This window comes from Equus asinus, chromosome 14 (genome assembly GCF_041296235.1).
Source record: "Equus asinus isolate D_3611 breed Donkey chromosome 14, EquAss-T2T_v2, whole genome shotgun sequence".
NCBI lineage: Eukaryota > Metazoa > Chordata > Mammalia > Perissodactyla > Equidae > Equus > Equus asinus.
The window spans coordinates 17,751,075-17,763,578 of record NC_091803.1 but is presented as its reverse complement, the minus strand read 5'-3'; the positions used below and the strand labels follow the sequence as shown (position 1 = coordinate 17,763,578).

Sequence of the window (12,504 nt, the reverse complement as noted above, 5' to 3'; positions counted from 1 at the left end):
GAAAGCGCTCTCAATGGCCAAGGCAGAAGAACTTGAACAAAGCAAACAGCGATGGTATTGGATAATAAACCAAAGTATAGGATAAATATCCATGAGTCCATAGTGATAGAAATAAACCACCGATAAACAAATAAATTGGGGAGAAGAGACAACTCGTCCTCACAGAACATTTCCAGTTAATAAATGGAGATGGGAAGAGAGCAGGGGAACATCACCCCGGCAATACAATCACAGTGATAATTACAGCAGGCAGGCTGCACCGACAGATGCAAACATCAGTGGTGAAAGTTTAAGGAGAAACTGGACATTGGCACAATCTCAAAGTATCTCCATCAAAATAGTTACGAGTCACAAAGGGAAAGGGAGCAACTTGATGGTGGAGAATCCTGGCTCATATTGCCTTAGTCAAGTGAGCAAGGTTACATCGCTGGTAATAGACACGTGGAAATCGGGGGCCGCCGACAGGTGCGCTGAGAGGCACATCCCCTCTGTGCTCCCCCTCATCACGAGGAGACACCAGACAGACCCAGACTGAGGACCTGGACAAAAGAACCCATTCAGTGCTCCTCAAATGTGTCACGGTTATGGCAGAGCAGGCAGGCTGAGAAACCGTCACAGACGGGAGGAGATTAAAGAGAATCCACGAAGCAATGTCATGTGGGATCCTCATGGGATCCTGGAACAGAAAAGGGACGTCAGAGGGAAGACTGGTGAAATCTGAGAAAAGTCTGTACTTCGATCAACAGCCTCCCGCCAGCGTCCGTTTTCTAGTTTGGTTCATTGTACTGCGGTTGTGCAAGAAGTTAACACCAGGGGAGGCTGGTGAAGGATTTACGGGAACTCTATTTTTGCCATTCTTCTGTAAGTCTGAAATTATCTCAAAATTAAAAGGTTAAAAAAGAAAAGTCAGTGCAGGGATGGTGTGGGGACACGCTCTGTCTGGAGCGGCTGGCTCCCAGCCCCTCCCACTGTGCCCCAGACCCAGTCCTGGGGGCGACTTGCTTGCTGCTGGCTCGTGAAGCATCCATGTGGGGGTGCCTGAGGCAGGGCCCGGGGGCTGAGCTGAGCTCGCGGGCCTCCTCCGGCCTGTGCAGGCGATCTGCTGACCCCTAAGCTGGACTGTCGAGGGGCTGAGCAAGCCGCGGTGGGGCCCCAGGGACCTGCTGGTGCTCTCCTGCAGACGGAGGAGGGCAACGTCCTGCTAGGCTGGGACAGCGGCAGAAACAACTGGGTGGGTGTCTGCAGGGTCTCATTTAGACCCCACGGGGCATGAGGTCGGCTTTATTTTCTCCGTTTCAGAGGAGGAAACTGAGGCTCAGGGAAGTGGAGCCATGGGTCTGGCCCACATAGCCAGAGGGTGACGGGCTTGGCTGGACCCAGGATGTCCAGCGTCTGAGCTCTCTCCAGGGTGGTGCTGTCAGAGACCCCCCCACCCAGGGCTGCTGCTCCGCAAGGTCAAGGCTGCCCCAGGCCTTTGGCTTGCACAGACCTCCGTGAAGCCCGCACCGCATCCCTGGGCTTCCTGTGAGCCCTGAGGGCAGGGTCCCTGCGGGACTCTGTCACCGCCACCTCGAGCCCCCTGCGGAGCCCCATCCTGTTTCCGGCGCCTCTGGAAGCCAAGCCCTGGGCAGACAGGGCTCAGGCTGCTCCTGTGAGATTCAAGCCTGCCGCCGCCGTCTGGCCTCAAGTCGCCCGCACCCTCAGCCCTGGTGACAGTAAGCAAGCCCTGCGCCCCAGCCTTGTCCCAGGCCCCCAGTCTCCATGACTGCCCCTGCCTGCTCCTCGCGTCCTTCCTACCCAACCAGTGCCTCACCTTCACAGCAGCTGACACAGGGTCAGGCCAACCGCCGGCCTGGGAGCCACGAGCAGATGGGGGCTGGCTCTCCTCTGCCCACGTGCCCCGGCGTGGAGTCCCCACTGAAGGGCGGCTGGCCAGGAAACACTTTCCCCCAGGGAGGGGTCGCACTGAGCACCCTCGGTCACCGCCCCATCAGAGAGTGACGGGGCCACGCCCGTGCCTCGGGTCAGATGGAAAGAAACCATGGGTCGCAGTGGTGTGGGCTAAGTCTCGAGAGGAGACAGTCCTGTGGGCAGAAGCACTCTGGATGCAAAATGCTGGGCAGGCGGGATGAGATCTGGAAAGACAGACCCTGTCCATACTGGAGGCGGCTGAAGCCTAAGGAAATCGACCCAGATGGGTCTCGGGAACGATGCTGGGTTGACTGCTCTCCATCACCCCCGCCCCCAGACCCACTCTGCACCCACATCCTGGCTGTGCCCGGAGCCGGCCTCGAGCCCTCCCACAGCTCCCTGGCCTCGGTGCCAGGTGGAGTTCAGCCAAGGAGAGGGTCGGCAGGAGGTGGCGGAGGAGGAGAGGGGGCTGCAGAATGCGCTCCTCCAGCTCCCTCCCTCCTGGGCTTGCTGCTGCTGGGTCCTCTGCACAGATGCAGCTTATGCTGGCTTCCTTTGCTTCGTCCCTTTGGGGTGCAGTGGCTCCCCAGAGTCCCTTGTGGGTGCCCTTAGCCCTGTCTACACCTGCGCACGTGGCCCCTCCCTCCACTCTGTTCACCCCGGGACGGGCCCCTGCTTCCCCCAGGGCTCGGCTGATACAGAGGCTGAGAAAGGGCGGGAAGCTTCCAGACACACTTGGCTGTTCACCTCAGGAGCCTGGTTCAGTCTCTGTGGGGGACCCTCAACTGCAAGGCCGGTAAAATGACCACAAAGCTTGCGCAACAGTGACGGCTCATCTGCTCCACAGAAAGCTCGCTGCAGGGGACAGCATCGGCTCACAAAAGCTGTAATGTTCTCACCAAACTCATCAAATTCGTGTCAGCTGATCCATCACTATTTTGCAACTCGGGAAGAGTTTTTGTTTTTTCCTCACAGGCCCAGTTATACCTCTAACAGATTCAAACGCACCCCCTGTGCCTCTCGGGGGGCAGCCTTGCCCGGCCTGCCCGCCTCCCTCCCTCTGGTTCTCTGCCTCTTCCTGCTCAGCTCCCTCTCCTCAGAGAAGGCAGCTCAGCCTTGGACTTCTTCAACGTCAGGTCCTCTGAAGCTCCCATTAGCCATTCACACCTGAGTAAGAATTAGCTGGCAGCCCACAAGGAACAGGATGGAGACAAACTCCTGGCACCAGGCATCATGAGCTGGGAGAGGCCGGGGGCGCCCAGGTCGCTCAAAGAGGGAAGCAGACGACTGCAGGGGTCCTGGACCTCAGTCACAAGCTTTATTGTCTCGAGCACAGACTCGCCACACTTCAACAATTCCACTTTGGGGAGGGGAAGGGTGCGGGGAGGACCTGGGGCAGGGTATGGCTGAGCCCAGACTGCACAGGCGGAGATGCTCACAGGGAACTCACTTCTCTGCCACCTGCCACCTGCCAGTGGCGCCAGACTCGGCCTCTCCCTGTGGGCCTGTGGCTGTTAGTAGACTAGTCAGCGCCTCCTGTGGGCGGGGCGAGCTGCCTGATTTTGCTGGAAAGAGTAGTATCTGACTCTGGGTTAGGCCACTAAAGCATCGCTTCTAGACTGTTGTTAATAAAACCGCATGCGAGAGCTGCCGAAAGCCAACGGGGGGCGGGAGGAGGGGGCCGGTGGGACTAACTGGCTGCCCCCAGGATGGGCTGTACTTGGGCAAGGACGTGACCCCTGCCCCGCCTGTACCCGGCACGTCAGAGGCTCCCTGGGCTGCTCCCAGGGCACAAGCCGCATGCCCGCCCAGGCACACTTCGGTCCTGGCACACTGCGGCACACTATGGGGGGCATCGGACGCCCCTCTGGCCCCGGGGGGAGGGTGAAGACCCTCCCTGAGCTGGAGAGGAGGGGCAGGCCCCCTGGGGCGATACTGCAGCACAAGGCAGGGCCTGCGGGCCCCAGCTCTAGAGGTGGGACATGATGAGACTAGAAGGGGGCTGTGGGTACTCGTGTGTTCTGGCGCGTGTGTGTGGCACACACATCCCTGAACGCTCACCCCCATGTACCTGGGTGTTTATGTTCACAGCTGGTTGCAAGAACATCTGCGGGGTGTGTGGGCGCGGCCCCGCCAGGCCTGAGGCTCTGTCCTGGAACCCAAGTGTGTGTGGCCCGAGCATGGCTGAGTGCAGATGCCCCGCCCACACAGCCACATGTGCACACGTACCCCGAGTGTGTGTGCGCCAAGGTCAGCGGGTGAACACATCAGAGCCCCCGGCACACCTGCAGGCAGGAGGCTGAGCCACGGAACATCTGGTCAACACAGGGGACACCACATTCCTGACCAGTCAAAGCTGTCCCAGGCCTGGCTGTGGCTCCAGCAGGTCGGCGGGGGCCAGGGCTTCCGGGCTCCCTAACACCGCGGCACCGGCCTCGGTGACCGCCCACCAGCAGCTCGGGCTGAGTCAGTGTGTGCTGGCGGGGAGGACCATGACCCCCGCACCCTGAGGCTGGGCCTCACCGAGGGGAACTTGTACCACGTCTGAAGGAGGTCCGGTGTATGGGGACGAGACGCCCTGGGGACTGCCTTGGCCTGGAGGTGGCTGCAGGAAAAAGGGTTCCCCAGCTCCTCAGGACTGGACCCCCTCCTCAGTGCCTGCAAAGAGAAGCTGGGCCTCCTCTGACCCTGTTGCAGGACAACAGCTCCCCAGGGTCTGAGGGGGACCTGGGATGAGGAGAGGAAGGAGGGAGAGCAAGGATGTGCCCAGGGCCAAGATGGTCCTCAGGGAGCTCCTTCTGGGGAGGGGGCCTGGCTAGATCGCCTCAGCTCCCCCAAACAAAGTCCAGAAACTGCCAGGGCGTCCAGGCTGGAGGTCCCGGGGCCAGGTCGGCCCGTACCACTCTCTGTGGAAGGTCGCGTCGCGCTTAAGGAAGCCTCCTGGTCCGGCAGGGGGGTTGAGGGGCAGGGATTGTCCGCGGCGGTGGGGGACGTTATCGTTACAAACACTGTTCTTGTCTCCAAAGTGACAGTCCTGGCCCCTGCCTGGACGGGGCGCCGCCGGGGCAGGCCAGAGGGGCTCTGGTGTGGACTGGGCTGCTCCACGGTGTCCCTCAGGGTCAGTGCTTGTCCTAGAGAAAGCAAAGGCTTGATCAGCAAATGTCCCCAGGAGCCTTGAGTGAAGGCGGCCGGGGGGAGGGGGCAGGTAGGAAGGAGGGTGGGGGTGCGCTGGGGGAAGAGAGCCCACTTGTGCTGGGAGAGGGAACCACACGTGCAAAGGCCCTGGGGCAGAGGTCTCTGATGTGTGTCTGGGGCATGGTGACACAGGAGGTAGGGTGGGAGCTGTTTAGAGGAAGCTGAGGGGAAGACGTGAGAGCAAATGGGTTTACAGAGAGCACTGGGTGCCTGTGTGGAGGCTGGATCTGAAGAAATGGAAACTGGAGCTGAGACTCCGAGCCTCGATTTTCACATCTGTACACTGGGACTGCATGCCCCGCAGGTTGCTGGGAGGACAAAGCTGCACCAGATATGGACATCAGCTCCCAGGGGGCCTGGCACAGCGGCTGCTCTGCAGACACAGCCCTACCACATCCCCTCCAGCTCCAGGCCTCCACCCTGCTCGAAGGCCTGGTGCAGGGTCCCCTCCACCCCCCAGCCCCATCTCTCTGCCCCTCACCCACAGGCCTGGCCCTTGGCAGAGTCTGCAGCCAAGGTTCTCCTGTGTCTGGGTGAGCAGGGGCTCCACCGTCCTTCCTTCCCTTGCTCTGGCCTCAGTTGCCCAAGGTCACACAGCGAGCCAGGGACAGAGCTGGCACTGGGTTCCTGCACCTAACCGGGCCGGCACCCGGGACCCAAGTGGGTGCCTCTAAGACTGTGGGTGAATACGAGGGGTTACTGTGGGGCGGGGCCACCAGACACCCCCTTAAAACATCACACGGTCAAGCAAAGACAGGTCAAGCTTGGGAGTCACGGGTGCCCCTCAGGCCCATGAAGTTCTGGAAAGCCAATTTTATACCCACAATTCTACAAAACATACAACTCACAGAGACTGCTTCAGAGACAAAATGCATATGTTTAAAGCGTTTGGTGAAGAAAACCGGAGGTGAAACCAAACAGAGAGTAAGCAACTTGCTCTAAAAAATGACAGCCGAGCCATTGCAGCCGCTCAGGGAGGACCAGCCCGGGCGGGCCAGCAACAGACGCCCAGCCGGGGTGGGGGGCGGGGGTTCAGGAAGAGCAGGTGCTCAAGGTGCTCAGAGGGCGGCCAGTCCCTCCACAGGCTGCTCGCTGGGAAAGCCCAGGCACTCTACAGAGGAGACGCCTGACCAGATGGGCGGAATCTCGTCAGGACCGAAGGGCAGACGGACGTCAGGCCTCAGCTGGGATGCCCGGAGGAGGACGCGACTAACCCTGCTCTGATCACCAGCGGCCATCAGACAACCCCAAACGAGGACTTTTCAGTTAAAAAAAAGGAGTGGAGCTATCTTTCAAAACTGTGAATTTCCTAAGAATCAAAGAAATCGTGGAGATGTTCCAGATTAGAGGGGACCGAAGACACCTGCCAACTAGAGGCAGTGAGCGGCGCAACCCTCGGCTGCCTCCTGGCCAGGGAGAAAGAGCCGGAGAAGCGAGGCGGAGGAGCAGGGGGGCGGGGTGACATGCGAACCCGCGTCAGTGCGACACTTGCGGGGACTGGGCACTGTCCTGTGGGCAAAGTGACGCCCCTTTCTCAGAAAATGCGGACTCAAGTATTTAGGGCCAGGATTCATGCAATTATATTCAAACGGTTCGGAAAATACTGTACATCTTACACACGTCTACATTTAGAAAACAAAACACAGACAAATGGGGGAAAAGGTTAACAATACTGATGGGGGAAAGGGTACATAATGTTCTAGGCACTATTTTTATTCTTGCAACTTTTTTCTAAGTTTGAAATTATTTCCAAATAAAAACCTAGTGCCTATCCACACACACACACACACACGACGGTTCCCACTATTCGCAGTGGGTACATTCTATGAGGTCCCCGTCAACGCTGGCTTAGGGAATGCTGAGCCACTGCTCCTGGTGCAAACATGGGCGAGGCTCCTGTGAGCCTCAATCACGACACTTGCATTAACAACCCACAGTCCTGTCTTCTGTGCACTCCCTTTAAAGACACCCTATTTAATGGATGACTCATTAACCGTGAGCTCAAAGCCAACAGCAGCCTCACGGTGCCAGCAGGAAGCTTCTGGACGGACTTTCTCTGCAGGGTACCGCGCAGCCCTCTCGCCCCCAGGAAGGCTGACGGCCTCAGCACTCGGCTGGGGGGTCATTTCAAATAGCGGGAATCACCAAGAAAAAGCACAAAAATGGGACAAACGTGGCACTAAGCAGACCGTGCAAAGGACCTTGTTCTCAGCGTGAGCCGAAACAAGAAGGCTGAGCGCCGCCTGGTTGTCCTCAGCAGGGGCGGGGGGCCGGCGACTCGCATGCCCCTCGCTCCCGTGTGTCTGCGAGGGACCACGGAGGTGCCCTGAGTATGGATTTTGGGGTTGTAATGACATTTTATGGAGCAGGCAAGTTTGCAAATAGGGCATTTGTGAATAACGAGGACTGACTGTCCGTGCACATGTGCACACACGCACACATGCACACAGGCAAACACCCATGTGCGTGCCTAGGACAGTTCAGGAAGGATATCACTTAAAACAGGTAACCTGGCATCTCTGGTAAGAGAACTCCTAGCGAGCACGTTCCCCTTTACACAGTTTCGGACTTGTCTCCCAAAGCCCCCCAGGATCACCTCGCGCCCCGGCCCAGACCCCTTACCTCCTGCCTGTGGGCCTTGTCTGGCTGGTGCACGCCGTTCGCAGAGCCGGCACTGCCCGGGGCCTGCAAGAGTCGGGACTCTGAGCGGGGCTCCCAGGGCGGCAGCTCCCAGGTCGGCCCCTAGGTGGCGCGGTCACCCGGCAGGTCCTGCGCGACCAGAGCTCCTGAGGGGCTCCCGGCCGGCCGGAGACCAAGGCTCTGGGCAAGGCCGCATCGCCCCCCTAAGTCTGAGCTCCTCAGGATAAAGCCACGCACCCCCGGGGCTGGGACGCCCAGAGGAGAGGGCAGGGCGGTGTGTCCCCCCGCAGCCCAGGGTCCCAGGGCGGACGGGGCCGCCTCCCCCTCAGACCCGGGCACCCGCCCGCGCTCACCTGGCACCTGTCGGGGCTGCCCCTCATGGCCTCCACGAGCCTGTCCACCTGCTGCGCCTGCTCCAGAGCGGCCCGCAGCGCGTCCTCCGTGCTCGCCAGCTGCTGCTGCAGCCGCAGGAGCTCGGGCGCCGAGGCCGGGTCCAGGAGGGAGTAGCGCCTCTGCTCCGCCTGGGCCTTCTCCTTGTCCTGGAAGAGCGGGGGCGCGCGCAGGTGTGTGCGGGTGCGTGTGGAGGAGGGCGGGCTCTGGAAGAGCGGGGGCGTGCGCACAGGTGTGTGCGGGCGCGTGTGGAGGAGGGCGGGCTCTGAAAGAGCGGGGGCGCGCAGGTGTGTGCGGGCGCGTGTGGAGGAGGGCGGGCTCTGGAAGAGCGGGGGCGCGCGCACAGGTGTGTGCAGGTGCGTGTGGGAGGAGGGCGGGCTCTCTCTAGGCAGGATACTCTTCTGCCCCTGCCCCTGGGCCAGGCCTGAGCATGCTAGCACGCCCCGGGGCCTCCCTACCTCCCTGAGGGTCCCCACGAAGCCTCTTCCTTGTCCCCTGCCCTGAATTCCCGGCTCGGCCAGATGCTCCACATCTCCAGGTCCCCAGGCCCAGGACCCCTCCCTCTTTCCTTCTTGTTCCCCCCACTCCCCCACAGTCTTAGGTGGGTCCCTCCTCTGCCCCCTCAGACTCACAGCTTCCTCACCTCCGACCCTTGAGCCCACCTGAACCTCCAGCCCTGCCCAGCAGGACATTCGGTACCATCAGCTTCCAAGTGTCCCCAGCTGCCCTGGCACCATCACACGGGAGGGACACCTGCCTCGTGGGCCCCGGGTGCCTCCTTGCTCCCACAGCGGCCGCCCCGCACTGACCTGTGGGCCGGGGCTTCCAGTGCCTCTGCTCCGCTCCCCCGGCCATCTCTCCACCCAGGCCTGCCTCACCCGAGGGGCCTTCTGACCACAGCCCATCCCTGGTTCCCTGGGGCTCAGGGGACAGCGCAGGGACATTCCCACGGAAACCCGACCAGCCTGTGCCCCACGGAGCCGGAGACAAGGCTCTGGGAAAGCCTTGGGGAGTCAAGACCCCTGGTCCCCACCAGCCCCAGGGCCTTGTCTGCAGAGTTACATCCAGACTCACAGAGCGCGAGGACCCCAGAGGGCCTGCTGGCCAGGCCTGCCCCACAGCTGCAGGCGGGTCTTGTCCCTGCCTCCTGTCCGGGAGGCCCCGTCCCCACCTCCTCCAGGGTAGCCGAGCCCGTGTGATGGATAGAGGGGTGAGCCGCTGGCTTCCCATGACAGCAGGCCTGTCCTCCCAGACCCCACCCTGTCCATACCCCGGAGGTGACCAGGCCGGTACCCAGCCCCAGGCTTGTCCTGAATGCTGACCACGGGGGATGGGGTGGGGATGGTTCTGGCCCAGGTTCCCAGCAGCCCCTGCCCAGCCCAGCCCCTGCCTCCGGAGCTCTGCTCTGTCAGGCTCCTGCTCCTGACGGAGGAGTCGCAGCCCCAGAAGTTCAGGGTTAGAGGAGCCTTTCCAGTTCCTGTCGCCTTCCTGAGACTGATGCGGGAATCCCCACTGCAGGACCCTGAGGGAGAGCTTGCTTCCTGCTGATTATTCCCCTGGACGGGGAGGTCACTACCCCGCAGTAGCCCGTCCTACCTCTGGGCAGGCCACCCTTGGGAAGTCTTCCTCTGCACTGCATCACCCAGACGGCCACCCTGCCAGCCACGATGTCAGCAAGGGGGTCACCCGTGGCCCCTCCCCCAGCTACCCTGACTGTGCTTCTAGGGGATTTCGAACCCTCACTGTGACTTGGCTGTCCCTGGGTGGCTCCAGGAGGTCACCAGTCTCCATGGCCTGACAGCAGGGCAGCCCTAGCCCCACCACGGCCTCCCCCTCCCCAACGTACCAGTCCGGTCAGCTTTTCACGCAGGCCCCGGATGTCGTCCTTGAGTTTCTGCTCCTTGATCCGCCACTCAGCCTTGTGGACCTCGCGGCTCAGGTCCCTCTCCGGCCCGGGGGAGCGGCGACTGGCCTCCAGCAGCAACACTCGCAGCTCGTTCAGGCTCCTGGCGAGGGGTGGGGCAGGGGCACAGGACAGCAACAGTCAGCCCAGCCAGTCAGCCCCTCTGCTCCCACACTCCAGCGACTCACAAGTGCCTAGAGACTGGCCACCCTGAGGGGGACACTGTCTACTAAGACAGCATCTGTGGGGCCGGCCCGGTAGCACAATGGTTAAGTCTGGAATGCTCCACTTTGGTGGCCCAGGTTTTCAGGTTCAGATCCTGGGCATCAACCTACACCACACTGTGGTGGCGACCGACATACAAAAACCAGAGGAAGATCGGCACAGATGTTAGCTCAGGGCCAATCTTCCTCACCAAAAAAAAAAAAAAAAAAAAAAATGACAGCATCTGTACCAGGAGGGGCCAGAGTGGAAACATGAAACCATTTGACCACAGCCCAAGAGGGGCCAGGATTTGAGAATGGGACGATCAAGAGGACTTGGCCTTTCCCAGAATGTTTTTAAAGTTTTTTTTTTTTAAAAGGTTTTATTTTTCCTTTTGCTCCCAAAGCTCCCCAGTACGTAGCTGTGCATTTTTAGTTGTGGGTCCTTCTACTTGTGGCATGAGGGATGTAGCCTCAGTGTGGCCTGATGAGCGGTGCCACGTCCGTGCCCAGGATTCGAACCAGTGAAACCCTGGGCCACCACAGCAGAGCACGCGAACTTAACCAGTCAGCCACAGGGCCGGCCCCTAAAGTTTTTAAGAATGACAATATTACTTTTGTTTAATTAAAACAAAACAGTCATCCAATAGAGCTCACGTGGCAATGAACTCATTTTTAAATGCCTGATGTCAAATGGGTTTTCCTTCCCATGTCAGCTCTTAATCAGCTGGCAGTAGCTGCCTAAGAACTGTGATGAGAATGATTCTGAGGCCACATGTGGGCTCTGCAGAAAAGAGCGTGGTGATCAATTCGCAATGTCTGCCATGGGCGCGGATTGAAGGACACATCCCTTCTAAGCCTTTTCCCTTGCCTGCCTCTGCTATAGAGGAGGGGGAAACTCCCTCACCAGGTGGCCATGGGTAGTTGAGAACAAAGTGGAAGTCAGCTGGCACTGTCCCTTTCCCTTTCCTCCTCTTTCCTGCTATGAATGTGATAGCTGGAGCTTTAGCAGCCACCTTGCAACCAAGAGGGAGTGTCCAAGAAAACTACAAAGGTGTGGCACTGACATCTTGAGCCACTGAACCAAGGGCCAGCCACAGCTACCTCCAGATTTCTTGTGACATGAGGACAATGAACCTCTACTCATTCAATCTGCCAACGGATTCCTGGCTGATCTCCCACTCCCATGCTAAGTACCACAGGAGAATGGAGGAGCTCGCGGTGGCCTACATCAATCAAGGAAGGCTTCAAGGAAGAGGCGGACTTTAACTCAGGGGTTGAACCTCAAATGCTTACAGGAGCTGGCGAGTCATGTCCAGGCAGGGGTTGTCAGGAAAATAATGGAGGGGGGCGGCAACTGAGGAGACCCAGAGGGCCACGCCCACTGAGAGGGGGCAGGTGCTCCCCAGCAATGCTGCTTGAGGCCCTGCTGGAGGTGAGCCTAATGCTGTCAGACCTTCTAATTTAAGGGAATCTGGACTGGAGAAATTTAGATTTTATGTGAAATCTTCTGATTTTTAAATGCTGGTCTAGGTTTTCTCTTTAAACCTCATATGGGTCACACAAACCATGTCTATGGACTGTAACCCAGTGGTTCTCAGACTGTGGTCTGGGGAACCCTCAAGGGTCCCAAGACCTTTTCAGGGGGGCCCATGGGTCACAACTGTTTTCATAATAACAAAACTATTTTACACTGTCATTTCTCATGAGTGTACAATGGATTTTCTCCTGGGGCCACGCGGCATATTAAAAATTACCTCAAAAGGGTATTAAAATGTTCCTCTTTTCCAACCACATATCTATGTAAGGCCAGATTTTCATAATATTCTTCAACCAAAACAGCAAACAGCAAAGACTGACTGCAGAAGATGCGAGAATGCAGCTGTCTTCTGTTAAGCCCAACGTTCAAGAAATTGGGAAAAATGCAAAACAATGCTACTCTTTTCACTAAATACTTTTTGTTTTGGAAAATAGTTACTTTTTACCAAAAGCATGTTATTTATGTTACATGCAATTGGTTTATTATTATTTTTAAGTGGATTAATGCATATTAAAATTTTTTTTCCATTTTATATAGAATGAATAAACCAAAGCTCTTTGGGAATCCTCAATAATTTTTAAGAGTTTAAAGGGGTCCCTGAGACCAAGAAGTCTGGGACCACTAATCTTCCCTATAAGCTCTGCTTAGAGAACTGTGTTGAGAAGGATTCTGAGGCTGCCCCGAGCTTGGTAGAAGAGAGCACAGTGGTCCTTGGTGACGCC

The 12,504-nt window shown here is 58.6% G+C and overlaps 1 protein-coding gene across 2 annotated transcripts in view; it reads right to left on the bottom strand.

Annotated features, from left to right (window-relative positions):
* Nucleotides 1–3,207: 3,207 nt before the first annotated feature.
* CLIP2 (CAP-Gly domain containing linker protein 2) overlaps nt 3,208–12,504 on the bottom strand; it is a 77,862-nt gene continuing 68,565 nt past the window's right edge. For both annotated transcript variants that reach the window (XM_014856728.3, XM_014856729.3), the window contains 4 exons: nt 9,983–10,142; nt 8,100–8,285; nt 7,729–7,791; nt 3,208–5,042 (listed from right to left, as the gene is read on the bottom strand). In XM_014856728.3, coding sequence (XP_014712214.2) covers nt 5,031–5,042; nt 7,729–7,791; nt 8,100–8,285; nt 9,983–10,142 — 421 coding nt within the window. In that variant the 3' untranslated portion in view covers nt 3,208–5,030. The remainder of the gene's footprint in view (nt 5,043–7,728; nt 7,792–8,099; nt 8,286–9,982; nt 10,143–12,504) is intronic.